This window comes from Centruroides sculpturatus, unplaced genomic scaffold (genome assembly GCF_000671375.1).
Source record: "Centruroides sculpturatus isolate CEXI.00-Female unplaced genomic scaffold, Cexi_2.0 scaffold40, whole genome shotgun sequence".
NCBI classification, from domain to species: domain Eukaryota; kingdom Metazoa; phylum Arthropoda; class Arachnida; order Scorpiones; family Buthidae; genus Centruroides; species Centruroides sculpturatus.
In genome coordinates this window covers 114,515-139,603 of record NW_019384602.1, presented here as the reverse complement: position 1 = coordinate 139,603, position 25,089 = coordinate 114,515, and the positions used below count along the sequence as shown (strand labels likewise).

The 25,089-nt window shown below is 30.6% G+C and overlaps 1 protein-coding gene across 2 annotated transcripts; it reads left to right on the top strand.

Annotated features, from left to right (window-relative positions):
- On the top strand, positions 1–23,494 carry LOC111625023 (galectin-4-like). 2 transcript variants are annotated; one of them, XM_023368032.1, is made up of 7 exons: positions 1–325; positions 5,803–5,891; positions 11,325–11,532; positions 11,603–11,719; positions 13,885–14,001; positions 22,044–22,132; positions 22,220–23,494. In XM_023368032.1, the coding sequence occupies exons 1-7, from the start codon at positions 305–307 to the stop codon at positions 22,548–22,550; spliced, it is 972 nt and encodes a 323-aa protein (XP_023223800.1). In that variant the 5' UTR covers positions 1–304; the 3' UTR covers positions 22,551–23,494. The 2 variants fall into 2 exon arrangements, with proteins under 2 accessions (XP_023223800.1, XP_023223799.1); XM_023368031.1 differs by lacking the exon at positions 1–325 and adding an exon at positions 392–583.
- The last annotated feature ends 1,595 nt before the right edge of the window (positions 23,495–25,089 follow it).

The following is a 25,089-nucleotide window of genomic DNA, read 5'->3' as shown; positions in this document are numbered from 1 at the left end:
GTATTTGAATTTCTCGAAAAATATCTGCATCGTTCGAGTGTAGACATACGTAAATATACGCAAGAAAAAGCGTTCTAATGTTATTGCATAAATGAAATTAAAAACTGGTAACAGTACTGTCTGTTACAAATATTTATATATGAATTAATCACAATCACGTGGTCGTATCTGTTCGTATATAAGTGTCATTTCGTTGTTCTTGTTGCCGTTATACGCCACCACCTCCGTGTATTAACAGGAGAAATTTTTTATCAATTGTTATAAGTAGTGTCGTGCCGTATTAGACGGGGGGTATCAATTCAGCATGGAGGCAGTAGAAAATCCAGTAAGTAATAATTAATAAAACTGTTTCGGTGTCACGTGTTATTTACGTTATACCTCGTGATAACTGCGCGATAAATAATATTTTAGATAGAATTTCCGATATTTTAAAATATATTTATTTTCTTTTCGACTTGACAATTAAGTTTAACACTGTTTATTGTGTAAAGCGCGTCCAACTTGAATCTTGTTAAAAATGAAAGATAAATGTTTAGACTTTAAAATAAAATATCCGTCCATGGCTCATTATGTTGAAGATGTGGTAAATTATTTTATTTATTTCAAAAACTCTTTGATGAAATATTTAACATGCTCAAAGAATCTTTTTAACAATGATGCTCTCTACTATGCTCAAATTTTTACATGGAACTTTGAGGAGAGTAAGAATCAGAAAAAAATTAAAATACTTTGAAAAACTTATTTTTAAGAAATAAAATATTTATTCAATGTAATGCTTTCAGGCATTCTTGTGCTGATTTTCAAGATAAATATATAAAGTTAACATATAACATCAATGCATAAGAAAAATACATTTCTATTATTAGGGTCATACTACAGTAGAACTCCACTTATGCAAATGCCAATCATTCAAATCTTCAGTTATCTAAACTGAGCTTTTTTTTTCCAAACAAAGAACGTTCCTGACAGGTGCACNTTTAACTATTGCGGAATATTTTGCAGGTAATGAATTGGTATAAATTAATGGGTGGATATCTATTTTGTAAAGATGATGATAAATTCATTTTTATTGTCGATAAATCAATAAAATGTATTTTTCAATACTTCTACAAATAGATTACTTATCAGTTTAATGAGATAGATAAATTCAGTTTTACTTCAAGAGAAAATTCAGTTCAAAGTATAGAAAATTTTTTAGAAACAGATTTTTCTTTTTAAAATATTTATAAAAAGAAATGCCAATAAGCAAACCAATATATATATATTTGTTTAAATAATGTATCAGTAACATTTCTATGAAAATGAAATAATAAGCATTGAAACTAAAAGAATGTCTGTTTATGAAATTTTTTTTTACATAATGTTTTCTGAAATTAAATGCGTTTTCTTGCATCATTGATTGTACTATATCACAAAAAATTTGATTTAAAATATTTAATGTAAAATTGTTTCACTGAATATTTTATTTATATAATTTTAATTAAGTAAACAATATTCAAATATTGTAATTTATTAGATGTGTGTAATTTTCGGTCCTAATTTTCTATATTGTTCATATAATCTAACTCTGTAATATGATCAATCTTAAATTACTTTTCTGCTTGAACTGAAGTTCATAAAAACAAAATCACCAAGTTGCTAGATGCTTTCGAACTTTTCTATCCATCTTTGGAAACTCTGACAGAAGAAAATTTAACTAAGGAAGTTATAATTATCAAAGATGTAGATAATTTGTCAAATGCATGAAATGGATAGTAAAAAAAAAAAAAGAATGGGAGAGAGAACAGAAGAATATAGAAATAGTTTGAATTTATTATTGTTTTAAAATAAAAAGATGTGCATTTAAATTTAAACTCTGGCAGACATCTCTCAAATAAGATTTATTTGAATAGGGGTTTGAAAAGATTGTTTTTGAGTGTTAGAGAGACAAGATGGACAGAAAAGTCAAAAAAGCAGTCACTTTGCTAAGTTTTTGTTTTGTTCAAGTAGAAAGGTAATGTTAGTTTCTGTATTACATTCTTTAAACAAATAAATACACAGACAATTTTTAACATCCAAATTTAGTAAGTTAGAATTTTAAAAATTAGTGTAGTGATGATAATTTTTATGAATTTTCAAATATTGTTAAAATGCTATTCTTCTGTTTTTATAATTCAAATGTTTAATATTTTCCAAGTAACATACATTAAAGAAATATAATAAAAAATTTTTAATTAGATTTGTTAGGTATATCAATAATATCTCTTTCTGACAAAGGATTGCAATTGATGAATGATGTTCTTCCAATAGTTGTGGTTCCTTATTTCTCTGATTCTACCCTGTCCAGACCAGTTATTGTAGATCTTCTCTTCCATTCCCCTTAATTGTTTTCTGAATAAATTGCCTTTAAGATTTCCTAGTTTATTCTCATGAGATATCCTATAAAGACAGTTTTTTCCTTTTTATTATGTTGTCCAATAACTTTCTATTCCTATTCTCTCTAGCACCTCCTTAATTTGAGCCTTTCCATCTTAATGATTACATCTCAAATGCTTCCATTCTTCTTGTATTCTTCAGGTCAAGTATCAAGGAATTGCATCCCTTTATTATCACATTTTGGATTGCTGTTTTTATTGGATTTAATTTGATTTAGATGTCTATTGTAGATGTATCCTATTTGATATTTTAAAGAAACTTTTTGCTTTTCAGTTTCTACTTCTGATTTCAATATCACATTTGCTATCCAATTACTGATCCTACTTGTAATGTCTAAATATTTGTTGATTTCATCAATCAGTTCTTTTCCAGATTTAAGATGTTAATGATCTTTCTTTGACATTTTCAGGACAGTTTTTTAGCAGTTAACATTCAAAATGTAAATGTCCAATAATTTGCTTTTACAGACACTCTTTGATATATAGGACTGTCATCTGTATGTCTAATGTTATTAATCATGGTTCCATTTCTATAAGAAAATGCAAATAAGTGAGATTTTTATTTGCTTACAGGCAATAGATTTCAAAAGTTTTACAAATATGTGTTTTCTTTGCCTAAGGTTGCTGTTGAGAACAAATCACACAGGAACGCTTTTAGTGGAAAAAAGGTCGGTTTATTGATAGGAAAGGCTATGCATTTTGGGTTTAATGCCCTTCTTCAGTCCTGAGATTATAGTGATAGTTAGCATAACACAACTCATGAGAAGACATAGGTGGAAAAAGGGGGGGAAAAGGAAATTTTAGCTCCATCCTTATACACATTAGAATAGTATAACAACATGTGCTGTAGGGTGCAAAATAATTCCGATGAAATGTATAAAAAAACATAGACCAGATAGGAGAGGTTAAAAAGATATGAGTATTTCCTGTATTGTTCACTGAATGTTTGGTCCAAGTAATTTTATTGTTTAAGAATTGCTTTTAAATAATGGGATCAAAAATGGATTTATTTAGCTTTTTACTAAAAATAATTTTATTGCTTTTACAATACTAGAACCTATTCTTCTGGGATCCTAGAGCAATCATGTTGGTCCTTATCATTTCTTAAAATCTTTTATAGCATGGAGTTTTTCAGAAACAGTTTGCTGCCAATAGACCTGATAATTTTGCAATGAATGCCACTAATTGTTAATTGAAGTTTGCTACTATATTTTGTCTTGTAAATGGAGTACATCCTTGGAATTCCAGCTTTATACTTGTTAGCCAGTTGCTCAATAAATCTTGCCAAGTACCTTATCTGTGACTAACTTCAGTTTCCTTGATGTAGTCTATTTCCTGATAGGTGTTGTTGACATTGGAGCAATGAGAGTAGATATGGTATATAGGGGATGCAGAGGCAAATAATGTTGTCCCAAAGGTTTCACTGATATTGCCAGAATAAAAAAAGACTTGGTTTTCTATGCACTTTGATGGTATGCACTTCCTGAAGTTTGATTCTTAAGTATAACTGGTTTTCCTGCTTTATCCTGAGAGTGAGCCCATTTGAATTGCTAGTTGTAGTTTCCAAAAATTAATTGATATCCAGTTTACTACACCATAAAATCAGCCTTTGATGTATCAGGCATAAAGTAGTGATGGCCAAACAATTGACTAAATATTGAATTTTTGCCCATATTGAATAATAAAATATCAATATTTTTAAAACCAGTTTATTTAACTAATATTGAATTGCCTTGAATTTGATACAGGAATCCCTTGATTAACATGATTAATTAATCCCTCGATCCTACCATATAGATCAAAATTGTGATAATCAAAATACATTACCAGCTGTCATTACTTAATTAACATAGATAAAGCCGTGAAAATTAAAACTTCAGCCACATATATAAAGGTACTGCCACAATTAATTTCATGCATTAATCAAATCCCACTTTAAGCAAAACTGTGCTTAAGCAAAGGATACCCGTATATTCAAAATGGTACCAGAGAAACATGCATGTGCTTGCCATGCAAGATATACTAACATTTAGCTGCATTTTACCAAAATTAATGGTGAGAAAGTGTGGTGCAAGAAATGCAATCATGAAATTAAAACAGCAAACAACACCAGCAATTTATGGTCACATTTAAAAAAGTCATGAATTAATTAATTAAGCTATTTATGCATTCTTGAACAACAACAATGGCGATTTCCAAGTACCACTATCAATTTTGGTAAAATCATGAAATAATATATTGTTGGATGAGTGATAAGCTCATAATCATGAAGTAAACATGAAAAAGATATTGAGAAAGAACTTTTATTATAACAACTATTACAATGTACCACTTCATAAAAAAGGAAAAAAGGGTGGAAGGGTTTTAATAAAGATTGATTGATTGTGTGTGAAGCTTACTGTAAATCAAAATACACTACCACAGTTTATGGATCTATTTTGACAGTTTACTGTCCTGTTTTAAAATGTCTTATGCTGCTTCAGCTTTCCTTTAATGGAAATTAGATTCCAGTTCAAACTTCTTATCTTCCCCATTACTACTATATCTTTTTGAGAAACATAAGAAGAAACATAGAGTAACATATTTTATAATATAAAAATTGAAATACAGGTATACCTCGCCTTTCGTCAGTAATTGGTTCCAGGAAAGCGACGTAAGTCGAATTTACTTGTCTCCGAATCTACTTGTCACTAGGCTAAACCATAAATTACCATTCCTGGTTCTGTATTTTATTTATTAAGCTTACAAACAATTTTATTAAATTTTAGTTTTTAATATAGTACAAAAAAAGTAATCTAAATTTACGAATGCATGTACTGTAAATACAGTACATACTTGTAAATGTATATATTTTAATGTGATTTTATGTGCTTTAAACGCTTTTCTAGTGATATTACGACTTCAATATTTGTGACGAACAGACGTAAAGTCGAATAAAATGACTTAAACTTGATTTTTATTTTTCCATATACTTTTTTGACAAACGACGTATAATCAGGAACAACGTAACTCGAAACGACGTAAGTCGAGGTATACCTGTACACTAATCTATATGATAATTTAATATAATTCTTGCTTTATGTAAATTTTCTCTAGTAATAAAAACTTAGGCTATTTATTTGTAATTTTTAAATAATGCAATATTTTATAATTTTCTAGTGTTTTAAATCTGATTTTAATAAAAATTTTCTTTTTTTGAGATTTTTAGTCTATTTTTTTGGTGATTATTGATTATAGTTAAAAATTATGAAATATCCATGAATTATTGACAGTATAAAAGTTTTATTGAATATATAATTTTATTATCTCTCTAATACACTTTGTAAGAATAAAACTCACTATTTATTAATGTGTTATATAATGAATGCATGCATTACATTTATTATAGCCTTTGCCTTATTGGGGAAGAATTCCAAATGGACTTCAACCAGGAAAGATGATAATGATTTCAGGTTCTGTTAATCATGGAGCAAACAGGTATTTATTTATAAATTATTTTCAGAATGAATGAAAAAATATTTTTAAGTGAGATATGCAAAGTAGATTAGAATTTTCTAAATCAGTGATTCCCAAACTTTTTTGAACCACTGCACATAATGGTTCCATAAACTTATAATGCCAACCTAACCAGTTTTCCTTTGTGTGAGAAAGCCTTGGAAATATTCTTAGAAAAACTTCTATGAACCTCACACTTTGTGATCTTACTGTATATTATTCTCCACATCTGGAAACCATTAAATGCAATGTTTCTTCTTACCTATTAGGTTGTTCAGAAAGTAAGCTCATTTTTTTACCACTAGATGGATTAGTATAATTTTTCCCACCATTTTTATTCTAAACCGTAATATCATTATATCTTTTGACAGCTAGCGTTTTAAGGCGTATTTGTAAAAAATTTTGTTTGATTTTGTGCAATTGTTTATTTTTTGTGTCCCATTTAAATATGGAAGATCAAAAGCAGCATTTTCAGCATATTTTGCCTTTTTATTACCAAAAAATCAAAATGCTGTTCAAACAAAAAAAAAAATTGTGGTACATATATGGAGATGATGTGTTGAGAGAAAGACAGTGCCAAAACTGGTTTACAAAATTTTGTTCTGGCAATTTCAATATTGAAGATGCACCACGTTCTGGATGGCCAGTTGAAGCCAATGAAAACAAAATAAAGGTACTGATTGAAGCAAACTGCTGAATAACAACACGTAAAATCACAAAAAGATTAAATTTGTCATATTGAACTGTTTATGATTACTTGAAACAAATTGGTTTCATTTCAAAGCTTGATATATGGGTTTCACATGTTCTTAAAGAGAGATACTCTCTTTGGTGGGATTTTAAGGAAATTTTTTATTTTGGAGCTTTTACCAGACAATTTAACAATTAATTCGAAAGTGTACTGCCATCGAGTAAACAAATTGAGTAATATCATCAAACAGAAAAGGCGGCCAGAATTGATCAACAAAACAGGAGTAGTGTTTTACCATAATAATGTCAAATTTTACACAAGTTTAACTCGTCAGAAACTGTTATAACTTAAATGGGACGTACTATCACACCAACCATATTCACCAGATTGAGCACATTCAGATTACTACTTGTTCTGGTCTATACAAATTTTTTTAACTGTAATACATTTACTTGAAATGACAATGTCAAAAATCACTTGAATCAGTTTTTTGTAAGCAACGATCAAAACTTTTATGAATGTGAAATCATGCTACTACCAGAAACAATGACAACAGGTATTTGACCAAAATGGTTGATATAAAATTCTAAAATATTTATTTATTTATAAAAATATTGTGTTTCTTTCCACGGAAAAAATGAACTTACTTTCCAAACAACCCAGTATTTCAATACGGGAAAGGTTGTCAGTGATCCCAACCCCTGCCTATGGTCACTATTTGGTCAGGACTCTTCCTCCAGTTCCTCTCTGCTTCTTTTCATGCCCCCTAAATTTACTCAGCTCCCATGGGGTAGTAGTGCACACTTTGAGCACCACTGTTCTAAACTGAATCATAAATAAAATTTTAAATGTTTCAATCTATTTCCTGTATTTACATTGATGGATTAAGCTTAAAATATTCGAGATTATATGAAGAGTTTGTGTGATTTATAGAAATCTTTATTCCCAGCCAATCGCCATAAGTAAATGGTCTTTTCTCTGGTTGATGTTACTCTGCCTATTAACATAAATCAGTTAATGTCAAAGTATTTGTGTGCATGGTTGATTTTAAATATTCTGTTTTAATATCACAAAGTGTTAATCAGTGTTGACTATTTACATTTTCTAATTAAGTTTTTTTTTTCCAATTATAACAGAATATGGGATTTATAAGTGATTTCTTTAAGTGTGAAATTTAAGCTTGGGAATACATATGCAAATTTTTGTTGTGTGATTGTTTAGTCACAAAAAATGAAATGCACAGTTTTTGATACAAATGCATGCTTAAGCTGCTAAATTGCAATGATTAAAATGATGCAATCAGACCTATTTTTAGCCTAGGAATGCACATGTAATTTTTCTGTTGTGCAACAGAAAATTGCATGTGCATTTCTATGTTAGGCTAATGGTTCTCTTGTCCAAAATGCAGTTTTTGAGAATACTTTAGAGGTTTTCAGCTTGAGTTAGCAACACTGATTACACAGTATCCTTGTTTGGTCATTCTTATCAAGTAGAGCACATTGTAAAAATTAATCATACACAAACATCTTATAACTGTAACACTATGTTGAGTAATAACTGTCCACAAAAACCCTTTATCAGTGTTGTGTTCATTACAAATATCCACTAACGTTTTCGACCTCCACCGAGGTCTTCTTCAGGTGTTGACTAAGCGTTGTCTTCCTTGACCGTTAGAACGATGTCGTCAGAGATGTAAATATTGTGTTTATCATGTTTCACACCTACGCTTGTCCCCATTCGATTCCTCGAATAGGTATCTCCACGCCTGCACGATCGTCTCTCCGTCTTTAAAGTTGATACAGGTGCCCCCAACGTTGGCTTTAGATCTCCCAGGCCTCCAGATGACGGATGCGATCAATTTGAAGTGCCTGTCTGATTAATTTGGTGTTCAGGAAGTTCGCCTGAATTTCAGGGTCGCTAACGTAGGCCGTCAAGGCGGTGGTGTGCCTGTTATTTTTAATTGTCTGATTTTTAATGTCTGATATTGGTTCTACCGTGCACTCAACACAAAAATGGTTACATGAGCATCAATCAGACATTAAAAATAACAGGCACACCACCACCTTGACAGCGTACTTTAGCAACCCTGAAATTCAGGCGGACTTCCTGAACACCAAATTAATCAGACAGGCATTTCAAATTGATCGCATCCATCATCTGGAGGCCTGGGAGATCTAGAAAGCCAACGTTGGGGGCACCTGTATCAATTTTAAAAACGGAGAGACGATCGCGCAGGTGTGGAGATACCTATTCAAGGAATTCAAACGGGGACAAGCGGAGGTGTGAAACATGATATGCACAATATTTACATCTCGGATGACATCGTTCTAATGGTCAAGGAAGACAACGCTTAGTCAACACCTGAAGAAGACCTCGGTGGAGGTTGAAAATGTTAGTGGATATTTGTAACAAACACAACACTGATAAAGGGTTTTTGTGGACAATGATTAATCATACTGTGTAATTCTCATTATGATAAAAAAAAAACTCATTTATATAGAGTTACCACTGGACAGAGCTGCAGAAATGATTCCTTGTTTTCTTCAAAAATATTGGAAGCAATAAGCCACCCTCATCAAAAAACTTTAGTAAGGTAATCTTTAAGGATGAATTGCTAATAACAGAGAACTAGAGCTGTTTTTTTTTTTCTAATGTACCAGTTAAGCAAATAGTTATTTCCATTTTTGCTCAAGAATATCTTTAACTTAGTCATCAGAAGCAATTCTTAAAAAAGGAAATCATTGATAGAGCAGTGGCAAGAACTGAATTGCTGAACATTAAATTAACATTAAGGATAGCAGTTTACATTTGCCAGTTCAGTATGTTTTCATTAGTTTTGGTGCTAGAAAAACGTGGAAAGTACTGAAGGAAACACAAATCCTGCAGTTAGTTTCTAATTGAAAAATTTGTGTTTCCTGCTTTTTTGCTGGACAGGAGACTGTAATCAAAGATTATAGTCTTCTGTCCAGCAAACTTGTGAAAGATGCTTCCTGCCTGTCTTCTGAAGTAATGAAAGTCCTACATTTAAAAGCATCATGCATATTGCATTTGGAGGATTTTGTTATAGGGAAATTTTTTACAATAAATGTTATATATAGAAGTGTGATCCCACGGATTTTTAAGGGGAATTTTTAAAATCAATGTAAATCGGTTTTTATGAAAGGTAAACAATCACTGATAGAAAAAAAGCAGAGAATTAGACCGGAGGTCACCGGTTATATCAACACATCGATGGGAAAGTTGACACTTAGTTGTCAATGACTGTAATTCATCATCAACAAGGGACGATCACGTGATGCCTTTCCCAAGACAATTATATAAAAGAGCGAAACACTGGAAACTCAGGACGATCACTTGGAAGGTTATATTTGGTAGATGTGCCTTTTTAAACTTCACCGATTTCAACAAAGAAGACACCAGGAATTTCCACATAGAACTCATTGTTGCATGTAGCTCACCATTATCACCTAGAGGTAATTATTTTGGAACAGAAAACTCTCTCTCTCTTAGAACATAGGCCTAACGGTTAGATTCAACCTTTGGAGAAAGGTTAGACTGTATAATCGCCCCTTAAGTGCACTTATCCGCATTTAGCCATAGATGTATCCAACCTAATGTAACCTCTTGTATTTACTAGTAAGTTATATAATAAATGTTTGATTTGTTATGTTAACTTGTCAACCTGTCTTATTCGGGAAAACGGATACATATCAGCTTACCCAATGCACTCCCCACTCATTAACTTGCCCTCCTTTCAAGTTTAGCCATCTGACGACTTTGAGGTTGGGTTTTAACAATCTGTGCCGATTAAGTGGTTAATAGGACACCCCCTATAGCCCTGGCTTATCTCACAGAAGGATTACATTGTATCTTAGATTAAAAAAGTACTATTACATTAAACATGTTTACAATAGCTAGTTTATTTGCAATGTTTATTTTGTAAATAATAATTTAACAAGAGCTTAGATTCACAACTTTGTTCATGACTTATGAGGTTCTGCAATGAATTATGTCTTACAGCATATTTTTTAGTTTTTATTTTAAATATTTATTTTAATAATTAGAAATTCACTTTGTTTCTTCCCCATTGTATATTTTAAATCTTTAAAAAAAATGTTTTTAAAGGTTTTTAGTTTTTTGTTTTTTTTAGAAATTCATTTATAAATGGGCATAAATGTCAAAGAATAACAGGAAAAAAATAATTATTGATATTTAAATTTAAAAATTACAATCAACCAGTTATTTCATATATGTTGCTAATCCATAGAGTTTAAGCATAAAGTTATTATAAGGAGTTATGAATTGGCTCCAATGATACTCAAAATTTTCTGATAAATATTTAAAATATACGAAAAATGTACTCAAATTTCAGTGTCACCCATTGGTAGACAAAATAACTAACATGTATTATCTTCAATCATCAGTTCTTTCTCCCACATCTGTTTTTGTTGAAATCAAATTTAAATAGTTCGTTATCTTTCAAGAATGTATTTTTTGTGCTTTAAAGAGAAATAACATAATTTTAAACCAAATTTTTGAATAGTTCATAAGTGTACATATTCTAAATTAACTAAAGTAGAACTGATCAGAATAATTTCAAATGCATTTTTTAATATGAATAATCAAATTAAAAATTAATACATATTAATTTGTAAGTGAAATTTTAGAAAGTTAGTAAAAATGTAATTTTTTGAAATTTTATTTTATTTTTTATTTTTTTATAGATTTCATATAGATTTTTCAAGAGGAAATACTAGACATGATTGTGATATAGCATTACATTTTAATCCTCGATTTGAGCAGCGAGTAGTAGTTCGAAATAGTTATGAAAATGGTAGATGGCAAAATGAAGAAATAGAACCTTATTCTTTACCATTTACTGTAGGAAAAGATTTTGTCATTCTTTTTTTGGTAGAACAGAATCATTTTAAGGTAATTAATGAAAAAATTCTTTAAAATGAAAACTTTGAATAAACTTTGTCCTTGATTCTTTTTTTTACAGATAGCAGTAAATGGTCGACATTATACAGAATTTAAGCACAGATTGCCTTATCAAACAATTGATAAGTTAAACATAGAGGGAAGTGTAAAAATAAGCAGAATTGAATATACTTTTGAAGTATGTATAAATTTCTATTTAATTGTGATTATGTTTAAAAAATGTTTGTAACATTAATATTTTTATAAAATTCAAACATTATTAGATTAAATATTAAAATTTATGATTTTAGAAATATGTTCCTGTTATTATAATTACAGTAGAGCCTCAAACTCGGCACTCAATAACCTGGCACTCCGAATAACTCAGCCACACCCTGGCAGGGCGAAAAAATCCCTAGTTAATTAATTTTTATTATAGACAGCTTTATGCCTCATAAAGTATTTTTCTGAGGTCTGTCTTATCAGGTAAATTACTGTACACAGTGTATTCATTAAATTAATTTTCATTTTCATGTAGTAAAGGCTCTATGCCTTCATAAAGTACATACTTTTCTTTTGTTTAAGGGTATTTGGGCAGTTTATTCTCTGTTGTATTCTCAAGTAAACAATACATACAAGTACAGTACAGTATTTTCTGAGGAAACACTTATAATTATTTTTTTTAACCCCATTCCCGATAACCCGGCATTTTCACAAACTCGGCCACCCTTCTGTCCACATTAGGCCAAGTTTTCGAGGCTCTACTGTATTAATCTTTATATTTCCAAACTGAAAGATAAATAAAAATTTTTTTAATTTTTATTTTATCTTAATTTTTAATTTAATTCTAAAATAATATAAATAAAAATATATTAGTCCTTCAAACAAACACCAATAAAGCAAATTCTTGTTAAAGCAAATTTTGCCATTGCCCTGGCAAAATACCATTATCACAATGTTAATTTTCATGTGTTAAAGCAAACAAAAATTTTTACCATAATTTGTTAAACCAAACTGTAAACTACCTTCACAACCCCCAAAATAACTGTTTCCAATAATGGTTGTTTTTTACTTTTCAACATGAATAATAAAAGTTCATTCATTACAGTACCACTGTACTGTAATGAATATTCCATTTTAAGTAGAATAGATTTTCTTCTCCTAGTAAGCAAAGACTGGTTCATCCTCCAATTGTAGAGCAACTCAAACATCTGGTTTTAGCAGACCATTTTACTGTACTCAGAAAATAGTGATTAAATTTTAAGGATGCCCAATCCTTTAAATAGGTGTGGTCCCATACAAAGACATGCTAGTTTGCATATGACAACATGCATACAGTGATGCCAGGTTTGGCTACTTTGTGCTATATTTGGCTTCTTTTTTTATTCTTTTGGTGCCAAATATTTTCAACTTTTTCAAAAAATCTTTGATAGAAACAAACAATTATATATTGTGACATTGTCACAATGCCTAGCTGCAATTTTTAATCATATTTTTAATTTATTCAATTTAAAATATATGCTCTCCACCTCAAATTAGTGGTATAGTGTCTTGCCACTGTACAGTACATCATACTTTTCCAGTAGAGTTGTGCTGGTCTTCTATTAACTGCTTTCAGAGGAAAAGTTTTAAATTTAAATAACTTGACTTCCAGTTTGCATCAGAAATTCATATATAGTTAATTGGGGCCTCCTGCCCCTAAAGGTTTCAATAACTGGTCTTGGATTACATCTCTCTAATTCAGTTCTCGAGATTAAGGAAAGATGAATGGCTGGACAACAGTGGGAATTTATAGGTTACAATTTTTTCAAATTGCAGCCCAAAAATGCTGATTTGTTTTGTTTTCAGTGCAGAGCAGTATCGAGAGTGGTTAAATGGTGAATACCATCTCCTCTGCATTTTGTTTGATTTGTAAATCATTTAGAACCTTAATTTGTTTTTATAAATGAATTTAATTTTATTTAACTTTATGTAATAAATTAATTCAAAATATTTATAATTTAGAGATTTTGATTTTACGTATTAGGCCTTAACTCCCTAAATTATTTGACCATATAAGAGCATACTGCACTGTACATATAAGAGCAGAAATATGGTATAATTTTATTTTTTTTTTATCTATTAGAATGAAATTTTAATGTTGTGAAATAAGTTGTGTATTTCTAACAGATAACAATATATAAGTTAAATTTCATTATAATGCAACTGTTTTGTTTGAATATTGTACAGTTTAAATATCAAACATTTGAAAAATATTTTTAAACATTTAATAGTGTAATATCAAAATACAGTATTTAGATATTTTGTGAAATAAATTTACATGCTATAAGTTAATGTGTGTGATTTTTCTTTCTTTTTTTTCAGTCATATCGACCTCCTCCTGGAGCCCAAATATGTCCACCAGCACCACCAGTTTTACAGATATGTACACAGGGACCATATTTACCAAAACCAGTTAATTTCCAACCAGTATATAATCCTGTAAGTAATTTTTTAATATAATGGAATCTGCTTAACTCAAACATAGTAACTTGAATTCTTTTACTTGAAAACATACATTTTCCTCTTCTTTTAATATAGGGATTTACATGTTAATTGAACTTGGATAATACAAAATGGGGATATTTTTTTAATTTTAACCAAAAATTCCACCTGTAAATTTTTTTTTTTTTTGTGTGTATTTACCAGTGTAAGCATGTGTATATTCCAAAATGGGATGTGACACTGAGATCAAATGACACTGATGATGTGTTTATCTGCTAATAAACATATCATATCATTTGATCTCAGCTGGCCAATGAAGGACATATCAGTGGCTTGGGGAAATGTTTGGCACTGAAGTGGTTGATCTCATGCTATACAAGAACAAAATGGCTATCAGTGAAAGTTAGTTGATTGGCCACTTTAAACAAAACTCAAAGCAATTTGAGTAGTAGTAAAGGGATAAAAAAAAACAAAACTAATTTTTTAAATCTTCTGTTCTATTATTTTATCTAGTGTTCATTTGTACAGAGTGATTTTCTTCCTAGGAAACTCGAACATTCCTCGATAACTTTCATACAAAAATGTTTAGATATTGGAGTGGCCATTTTCAATATCTGCTTTAGGAAGACTTTATTTTGCAAGAAGGTAAGTTCATGTAAATTTTCATAGGCAACCATAAAGCAATAAAAAGTTAGAGGAATGTTTGGATTTCCTAGCAAGAGAATAACCCTATATATTCAAAATTTTTCTATTGTAAATAATTAAATTTAAAAAAAAATAAGAACATAATAAATAGACAATAGTACTGTAAATACTTTGTAAAATTATTTAAAAGTATATTGAACATTAAGAAATTAGATGTAATAAGAATGTTATGATAAACAAAGAATTTTTTTTAAACAAACTTAAGATTAAAATTATTCTTTTCAAATAATATTAAGCTTTAGACATGCTTATTTTTCAAATGTTATAAACAACTATGAGAAAGGGGGGTTCCCTATAGACTGCTTATTCGACGAAGGGTTGGTAAGAACCAACCCTTTGTTGAATAAGTAGAACATAAGCTTGTGGGTGATTTCTCCAGTTTATCACGCCCTACTTGGAAGATTATCCGTACATGCTGAGGCCCTGTGGACATAATAGATATGGATGGTGGAGTGATGGATGTCGCCACTCCGCGGATATTATGATTTTTGTTATTTTCCCATATTTATGTTTTACAAATTTATTATTGTTTAAATACTCCATAATTTAATTTTATCTAGTTTTTTATACATTTTTTCTACAATTGTAATTACTTAAATTATTAATAAATGTGTCTCATAACTCTCGTGAGAAAAAATGAAATGAGAACGAGAGCGTTTGATGAACGTTAGTTCGAAACAAAGTTTGTCCTGTCTCTTTTTAGCAAAAAACGAGAAGCATAAACAAAGATCATTTATTACATAACAAGATACCTTCAGGAAGATCACTGTACCACCTAAGTTTCTCACAGTATTGGATTTCAAGTCTCTTTTTCTCAATCCTACTCCCGCCTGCCTTTTGTGCCATCAGAGATTTATTACTCTCCATCCTCAACGATAATACGGTACACCAGCAAATTCTTGAGATGGCCCATCTGTTGTGTTACAATTCTTTTTTCCAGTTCAAAGGTATCGTGTACACGCAAGGAAGAGGAGTCCCTATGGGTAGTCCGATCTCTGGGGACTTATGCGAGATGGTGATTAGACTACTCAAAGCTAAGGTCCTCCCACATCACCTGCACATCATCATTTTATATAAGAGATATGTCAACGATATTATCATATTGTGGAAAGAAATACCAGACATCAAGGTTTTTGTTGACACAATGAATGATAACACATATGGGTTAACCATAGAAATAGAACAAGCGCACCAGATGAATGTACACTTCCTAGATATTGACATCAAGGTAGAAGAGTCCCTAATCCACACTGCGGTGTACCGAAAGTTAGGAACAAAGGGCATATACATACCAGTAGGGTCATGTGACCCACCACAATATAAAGTTGCACCATTTAAAGCCCTAATTAAGAGAGCACACATGCACTCTTCTACTGAGCAAGCCCTACAGTCAGAGCTAAGACTTACACATCAAATAGCTGCTGAGCATGAATACAGCAAGCTCAATAGCAAGTTAATGCATGAATATCAAAACTCAGTTCAAGACCTACCACAAAGATATGGATAAGATCATTCCAGTCAATTATAATCCATATATTAGAGGGCTATATGGCGAGATAGCTAAAAAGAACTGTATACGTATTGCCTACAGAAGATGCGCTTCGATATTTAACATCCTAACCAATGGAAAAGATCAACCAGATAAGGATAAGCTGTCAGGGGTCTACATCATTCCAATTATAGATCGCAGATGCGATAGAAACCTTCTGTATGTGGGCTCCACCAAACGATCCTTAGAGGTTAGACTGAAAGAACACGCTGCAGATATTCAGAAACAAAGGAACACGACGGCTCTGGCAATTTATGCGACCGATCCAAATATAGACCCCAAATTTAAGAAAGCCAAAACCGCACCACATGGCACAAGTGGCTGGAGGCTGCCAGCATATATTTAGCTAACCTTAAGGATAATTAATGCATCAATTATAAAGAAGAGATTACGCTATCAGTAGCGCTTATGAACAGTAATTTGTGATAGCCGAATTGGAATTGACTGCATATGACAGACAATGACGTAAATGGAAAACGTGCATTCGAACATACATATTTTTGAATTTGAAGTTTTACGGGCATTTCCATCAGAGATTCAAAAATACTTGAAGAAGAACTGTTGTTAGGGTTCGAAAACGTTATTAAAAACCTATTTTTTGTTTGTTAAAGAGCTATTTTGGTTCATTATGGTGTAGTAGAAGGAGAATGCACCGGTAACAGGTTAGAAAGAGTTTTATTAGTATTCTCCGGTGTTGAGATAAAGATGTGTAGTTTGTTTGGTAAGAACTGCTCACTTTGTCACTGGATGGCTTTTGTAGATTATCGGAGACAAGGAAATAAAGAGATTTCTGTTCCTGTCAGGATCTGACACCAGTTAGGACATGTTTAACTCTATCCTAACTCGTGATTATTCTGATCTATTCAGTTCACAAAGTTCAAAAAAAGGAGGGCTATTAGTTGAGTGGGGAGGATCATGGGTAAGTTGATGAGGTATTGGCTGTTCCCGAAATAAAGAGACCAGCTTTAACTCAACAAATTTACAATAAACTATAATAAAGATTACAGAGGACGAACATAATGAAGTCACATAACCTTAACGTTAGTTCCATGTATCATAGACTTGAGATGGACAATTATAGTAAGTAGTTATTTCCTTAAGAACTAAATCTAACTTATATTCTAAGTTAACCAAAAGAGAGAGTTTGCAATTCTAGGTAAAATACCTCGGAGAGAGTGATGATACCTCATGACCCTGTTTATTCAATGTTGGTAAGACGATCTAGTTGAGGTATTGTTGGGCCGTTATCGGATTGCATAGGAAAGATGAGAGTTGTCCCGACAGAAGCAGTCCTATTGCTTCTTGGCGAATGTCTGCCTCGATTATGACAGGATGGGTCTGGGAGAGGTTGTTCTCAATGGATGATTGCCCCGAAGTTTAGGTGCTTCATCGTTATATCCTCTTTAGTCTTGGGAAAATGATCAGGTGATCGGATGTTTTTGGAGATGAAGTTGCAGCTGTTAGGTCATAGGTGGTGGGCTGATGGTGACTATAAGATGTCTTCTAAATGGGGCAGATAGTGTAATATTTGGTTTGTGAAATGTTAGATTCATCTTGTTTACTTATTTGAAGGTTGACATTCCCCTCTTAATGATAGATTGTTATAATTTCTTTGCATTTGTTGATGAGAAGGGTGACATTCAATCCTTTTTTGTGTGATGTTTTCTTAACGATTGCAATGGAGAAATTAAATTCTCCTTAAATTAAAGTCGGATCCTTGATCTTGCACAACTTTTGCTGTTTCAGAATTCTTCATTTCTTTTTCTACCTGAAAGTTGGCAGGCAGCTAGTTCATCAACCATTCTCTTTTCCAGGGTCAAGGTCTTAGTGAAATAGATGCCCTTCTACTGTATATAAACTCAGTTCTTGACTTTCCACTTCCAGTATTTCCTTCCATTAGTAGTAATCTAGTCAGGATGTTGAATCATATTCAATATGTTTTACTAATTAATTTAAGAACATCCTCATATTTTGTCTGTCCATAGTATTTTTATCATTCATCACCAACACTTCATCTCAAGCCTTCTGAGACCTTCTCAAGATAAAGAGGTTGCCACATACCAAATGACTAACTCAAGAAAACTAAAATAAACTTACAATTAGCTTTTGACTAACTGTAAGTTTATTTTAGTTTTCTTATTGAAAGCCGATTTAGCTTTGTATAATTCTTGCTGTAATATTCTTTTGACATTTATTGTTTGATGAAATAAGGCTGCTGAGGAAACTAAAAATTACCTGTTAGTTTTTCATTTTGTGATTTTAATTTTGTTTTTGTTAATGTTCATTTGGCATTTTTCTTCAACACATTATCTGTCTTTTTCAGAGAATGCTATAGGTCATTTCATTATCTGCAATAAGTGTGATTATTATTTGCAAATCTACTTATCTTAAAGTTTGTCATTAATGCTGACATTATTATACAGAGGGTGATTGGTTAATGAACATAATTCGTTCAAGATGATGTTTGCTACCTGAATTGTTTGTTAACTGATTATTGATTTACAATAGATTTTTATTGGAATTTGATTAATTCATTCCAGAGATCCCAAAAAAATAAACAAAAAATTATATAATTCCTTACTACATTTATTTAAATGAAATAACAATAATACATTGCATTTTCATCAGTCAGTTTATCACTATTTCATTTGTGGGGCATTAAAGAATCTGTCCAACATTGATTGCTTTTCTCTCTTCTTCAAGATTTTTGGAAGTGATTAATAGCATTATTGTCATAGAGATCCCCAAATGTATTGACTTCAACCTAATTTGGGTGCTATTCTAAGACCATTGTTCTGACTTCCTCCTACTTCTTCAAAAGATCTTTAATAGCAGATGTCAGCATTGGTCCTCTTTCGTTGTCTTCCTTTTTAGAAGAAAACACATCTTGCTGAGTTTCTTGGTGTTCTTCTTTCAAGAGTTCTTGGAATTCTGTCATCAGATAATTTTCATGTTCTATTATTAGTTCTCTTCAATGTCATTATTCACCTTCAATTCCAGATATCTAGTAGTTGTCACAATTTCATTAATAAATTCAGGGACATCATCTCTGTCTAACTGAATGCAGGATGGACACAGCTTTTGCTGCCAAGCAGAATTCAACTGTTATTGAATGACTTCTGACCATGCCTTTTGAACGAGCCAAATAGCTTCAAGAATATCAAATTTTTCTTTCTAAAACATTTTTAATGTCTTTGTTGAGAAGAACTGACATACTTCAAAATACCAATAAAACAGTGTGCAGATGTATAATTTCTTGAAACCTGCAATAATCTCTTGATCCATTGGCTGAATCAACCAAGTGGTATTTGGAGGCAGAAACTGAATGGTCAACCAGGGAAAGCCTTCTAGCAAATTATCTTCAAGGTCTTTTGGGTGTCCTGTCCAATAGCAACAGTGCTTTCAATGGCAATTCATCGGTCTGAAGGTAATCCTTGATGTTTGGGACACAAACTTTAAACAGCCATTCTTTAAAAAAGAACCTGCATGACCCATGCCCTTTTGTTTGATCTCCACATCACTGGCAATCTTTCTTTAATTATGGAATTTGTTTTGAATGCTCTAGAGTTCTCAAAATAATAGACTAGAAGTGGGTTAAGCTTCATATCACCACTAGCATTAGCTCCCAAAAGTAACATCAATGATCTTTTGTGGGTTTATGCCCAGAACTTTTTTCTCATCTTTCTGATGTAGGTATGGTTCAGCATGCACTTACAAAATAAACCAGTTTCATTACAATTAGAAAAATATTGTCTACGACAAATTTTTATTTTAATGAATTCTTGAAATTTGAGACAGAACTTCTCAGCTGCTTCTTTATCTGCACTAGCAGACTTATCATGCATTACCACTTATTTAATGAATTTCCTTCTAAACTTTGCAAACTATCTAGTGGTAGCCTTAGAATTCTATCTCCTCATCTGACGACTGTGGAATTTGCTTATTCAGATCTTCAAAAATTTCTCTAGCCTTCTCTTGAATGATAATCATACTAGTTACGTCTCTTTGCTTTTAGTTTGGATAAAAAAAAGGGAAATGAAATCTCTCCATTTTTTTTTCATGGATGGCACATCTTTGTTTCTCAGATGTAATTTTTGTCACTCCTTTAGCTGCTTGAGTCATCTTGACTATATCTTAGGATTGTTCCATGAAAAAATCAAATATACAATTAAAAATTGTTACAAAAGAAAAATCAATACAATGTAAAATAATTTTTGTATGGGAATGTGATCAGCAAATGCCTATTACATCATATACTAGACTGTGTGTGCTTTTGATTTCAAAAAGGTTTGCTACCTCAGCATTTTTTCTCCATCCCACTACATATGAAAGGAATTAACTGGCCCTGCCAATTATCAGACATATGGACATCTCTTGAAGTTTATAATGCCTTCACCAGACTTGCTAAAAGTATCTCTAAAATAACACATCAAATAATATAACGCTAAAACTACATGCGCAATCTCATTAACTTATCTATGATGTGTCTGAACGATAATATTTCAATTGAATGATCGTGCTTCTGGACATGTACCACATTTTCTGTGAAAATTTGTGTTCTTCAAATTGATTCACCTTGTGCATTAGCCAACTATATACTTTATATCTTTAGAGAATAACATTTCCAACTCACAGGGAGTGTGATTTGGAAATGAGGAGCAATCACTAGTGCCAATCTTCATCCAGTCATATTTTGATCATTATTAACTGGTGTCTGTGAACCATCTCTCGGCAGTGTTGTCCTGATGGAAGTGCTCTGCTTTCCTATGCGTCAATCACCCGTCGCGTTCATTGTCCTAATCGCAGTGCCTTGGATGTACTGTACTAATGGAACTACCGTGAAATTGCGCTCAAGAATAAGGCTACGTGCTATAGGTAAGTATTGTGCCTCATCGAATAATATCTACAGAGTTTGCACTACTCTCAAAAGTTTGCATCCTGAAAGCAATACTACTGTATGTGATATACAACAAGGGTTCTGATCATCATGGTCTGATTATGTGTGAACCAATACAATGTCCCTCAACAATCTTATCTATTTATTTTTATTTTATTTCATTTTTTTGTTTTTGTTTGTTTTATTTTTTTTTTTGTTTTATTTACCATTACTACAACTTAATGTTACTTAATTTTCTATATGAATATATATTGTAACGTATTTGTATTGTTTATCTCCTGGTAATGCTCCGTGCGGGGCCAGGAATGTACTTGACAGTACATTGTAAATAAAAATGAATGAATGAATGAATGAAATGAATGAATACATATGAAAGACTTGGAGAATGTTTTGGCCCCTTTTGAGCAGTGTTTGCTTTCTACCGTATAAAGGATAATAGATCTTTAACTAATAGATTATTTTGATATTAATATCTGATATTTATTCAAAAATAAAATTTAAAAACTCATTTTTTAATAATAAGCATAATACATACACAAAATCTATGTCTGTATTTGTGAATATTGTTTGACAGAATTTTTCTACCTTTGACTAAGCATGTAATAACTTCTTGTTTTGTATACATAAGTTTATGGTAAATAATTTAAATAAAGTAGAAATACTTAAAAAAAATTAAATTGTAAGTAACCAACAGTTTATCATAATTTTTTTGTTTCAGATTTGAAATTTAAGATACAATTTATAGTGTTGCTTTTATTTTTGCTAAATTTATAAAATTTAAAAGAATAAACTAAATAAAAAATTTTACCAGTTTATTAATTGAGCTAAATTGAATTATTTCAAATCTATATAAATTATATATATAATTATATGTAATTTTTTAAATAGAGAATGCCATTTAATTACACTTTTGCTGAGCCACTACTGCCATCAACAATGCTTTATATTAGTGGACGTGTTACTGCCTTTCCTAACAGGTAATATATGCAAATTAAAAAATTACTGGTAACTTCAGATAAAACTCATTTTAGTTTATCAAGAAATTAACATTTGATTTTTTACAGCTTTACACTTGACTTTCGATGTCGTATTGGTGATCAGCCACCTGCAGATGTAGCTTTTCATTTTAATGCTCGTTTCAATCAAAATGTAGTTGTTCGCAATAGTTACATCAATAGTAGATGGGGTGCAGAAGAAAGACACGGTCGATTTCCTTTTGCTCCGGGTACTCATTTTGATATGGTTATCAGAATTGAGACTGACAAATTCATGGTTGCAATTAATGGAGCACATTTTACTGAATACAGACATCGTATTATGCCTCTTTCCCGTATTTTCAGTCTTGATTTCAATGGAGATATTGTATTATCATGCATTAAAATGTCAAGATCCTAAAAGCCATACATTTTTTTTTTTTTTAAAGTATTCTTCAAATTTAATTAATATTTCTATTAAAAATAGTACTTACATAATTTAGCAAGGAATTAATTATTTTTGAAATATTTCTACATACTGTTTTCATTTCATATTATCTTAAAATTTTTAAATATTAATTTTTTTCTGAAAATTTATTTTGATATGATGTATATTTGTACTGGGTACCTTTTTGCATTTTTAGTTCTGATAGTTTATAACTTATATTAAAAATACTGTGTAATATGACAGTCAAATAGAATAAAATATAATATTATATGGTTAGAAATAAAAGAATCAAAACACATAAATTTTTGATATAAATATAAATCTTTTAATCATTGATTATATTTAATCTTTCTTTATCAAAGAAACATGATAAAGATTAAGCATTAAATAGAATAGAAATTATAGTTTTGTTTATGCAAAAAAAAAGGATTCAATGAAATCCAAAATGTGATAATCTACTTGAAAGTATTTATAATCAACTCAGGAATTAAATCTATATATTATTCAGTTTATTTTAAAAAATTGTAAGATGTTAAATATATAATGTTAAAAAAAACTTGACAAAGTTATAGCTACTTTTTTAAGAAAATCATACATTTCATTATACAAAGCATTTTTTTAATTGATTAGAAGTATGTACAGGACATTGTTGGTGCATAAATATTTTAAAATAGCTCCTATAGAAATAACTAAGGTCAGAAATTTAATTTTGTGTGATTTGTAGCATTCTGTTTTCTTGTATAAAAGCCGCCATTGAAAAGATTTTTGATTTTAAAAATATGTACAGTATAGGTAAAAATATAATAAATCAATAATTAAAATGAATCATTTATTATAATTTTTATATAGCAGAACTAGTCAATTTGCTTCTCATGTACCTCAGTAAAATATTGAATAATAAAGAATTTTTGGATAAATCATGTTTTTAAAGTTTTTACTTATTTTTTGATTTTGATGATTATTTGTTTCATGCACTTATTTTCATATATTTATTTAATTTATAATTAAGCAAATCATAACATGTATAAGGCAGCGCACATATAATTACTTTGTAAAATTTCTGTGGAGTAAATTTAATGCATAAACTATGAAAGGTTTCTTTAGAATTAAATATGCACATGCTTTTAGGGACAGTTCTAAATATAATCTTATAAAATTTGATATACAATAAATGTATGATGGCATCATTGACATAATAAAAAATTGTTTTCTCTTATTTTCTCAACTGAAAAGTATTAGAAAAGTAAAAATCTTAAGACAAAGAAACATAATGCAAAATAACTTTATACATTATTGATATATATCTGATTTTTTTTTAAATCAATTTTTTCCATGTGTAATGTTTTGATGAATCTATAGTAGTTAATATCAATATTTAGCTAGATATCAACTAGAAAACAATATTGATAATAAAATGTAGTAAAAATGTACAATTTCTCAAAAGTCTAGATGACAGTTATACTCTATATTTAAATGTCTATCATTGTGCTTTGAAATTTAGCTAAATATTTTTATGTTTAAAAATATATTAACAATTATGAGATCATATTTTGATTTTCTTTTATAATTATTAGTTGCTTCATACTGACATACCTTACTTGGTGTGTGTGTGTGTATATATATAAAATTTTAATTTTAAACTTCTATTATAATAAGATTAAAAAATTTAAAGGCAAGGATTTTGAATTATAAAATATGAAAGATTTTTTTCTCTTATTCTATAAGCTTCAGACATAAGGAATAATAGTAATAATAATGCTAATGATACAGAAATCTTATAAACTAAACACTCAAATTTTCAGAGGCCTTTTTTTTGGAAATGTTTGAGAAGTAGATCAAGCATTTGGACAAGAAGCTGTTTGTGTTTAGAGCTATATGCTCACCAAGTTTTGTTCAAATCGGAAACCCAAATGTTTGGCCCTCTCCTTGTAAGCATTCTGATGGAACCGTCTGGCTTAACAGTTCTGTCAGAACAGCTAAGTACCCTGATGGGTTCCAATAGTTCCAGTTTCAGAAGCATAACTGGGCCATGTTCAGTAAGTCAGAATTCTGCATTACTGTGCCACGATATTGGATATTCTTTGTAATTCTGATTCTGTTCAATTTAAGAATTCTTGCTCATTTACTCTCACTACTTTTAGTAGACTGCTTAGTGACAGCACTCTGTATCTTTGTTTTTGCTTTGAAGAATTTTATGCGTACAACTGTAATGGTTGCTCATGCTAGATTAACTTCATTTTTAAAGATAAATAAATATAAAGAAATTAATGTTTTAATTTTACTAAGTTTAACTTCATCTGCCAGTTTTCCTAGTTGTCTAACAATGAATAATCATTTAATAATGCTCAAACATTCTTAGCTCTGCCCAGTAAGCTGCTCAAAATTTTGACATATTGCTTGTTGCAAAATTCAGCAGTGCAACAACAGTGCTGAAACAGAAGCTGCATGCATCCTAGTAGTAACTTTACAACAAATGCTACAATGACGACGAAACATGGTGTCTGTACAGTTG

Excerpts from the sequence above, each read along its gene's own strand:
- LOC111625023 (XM_023368031.1), top strand. The coding sequence starts at position 518 with ATGAAAGATAAATGTTTAGACTTTAAAATAAAATATCCGTCCATGGCT. Across the intron at positions 584-5,802 it reads CTCATTATGTTGAAGATGTG|CCTTTGCCTTATTGGGGAAG; the intron begins GTAAATTATTTT and ends CATTTATTATAG. Across the intron at positions 11,720-13,884 it reads GAATTGAATATACTTTTGAA|TCATATCGACCTCCTCCTGG; the intron begins GTATGTATAAAT and ends CTTTTTTTTCAG.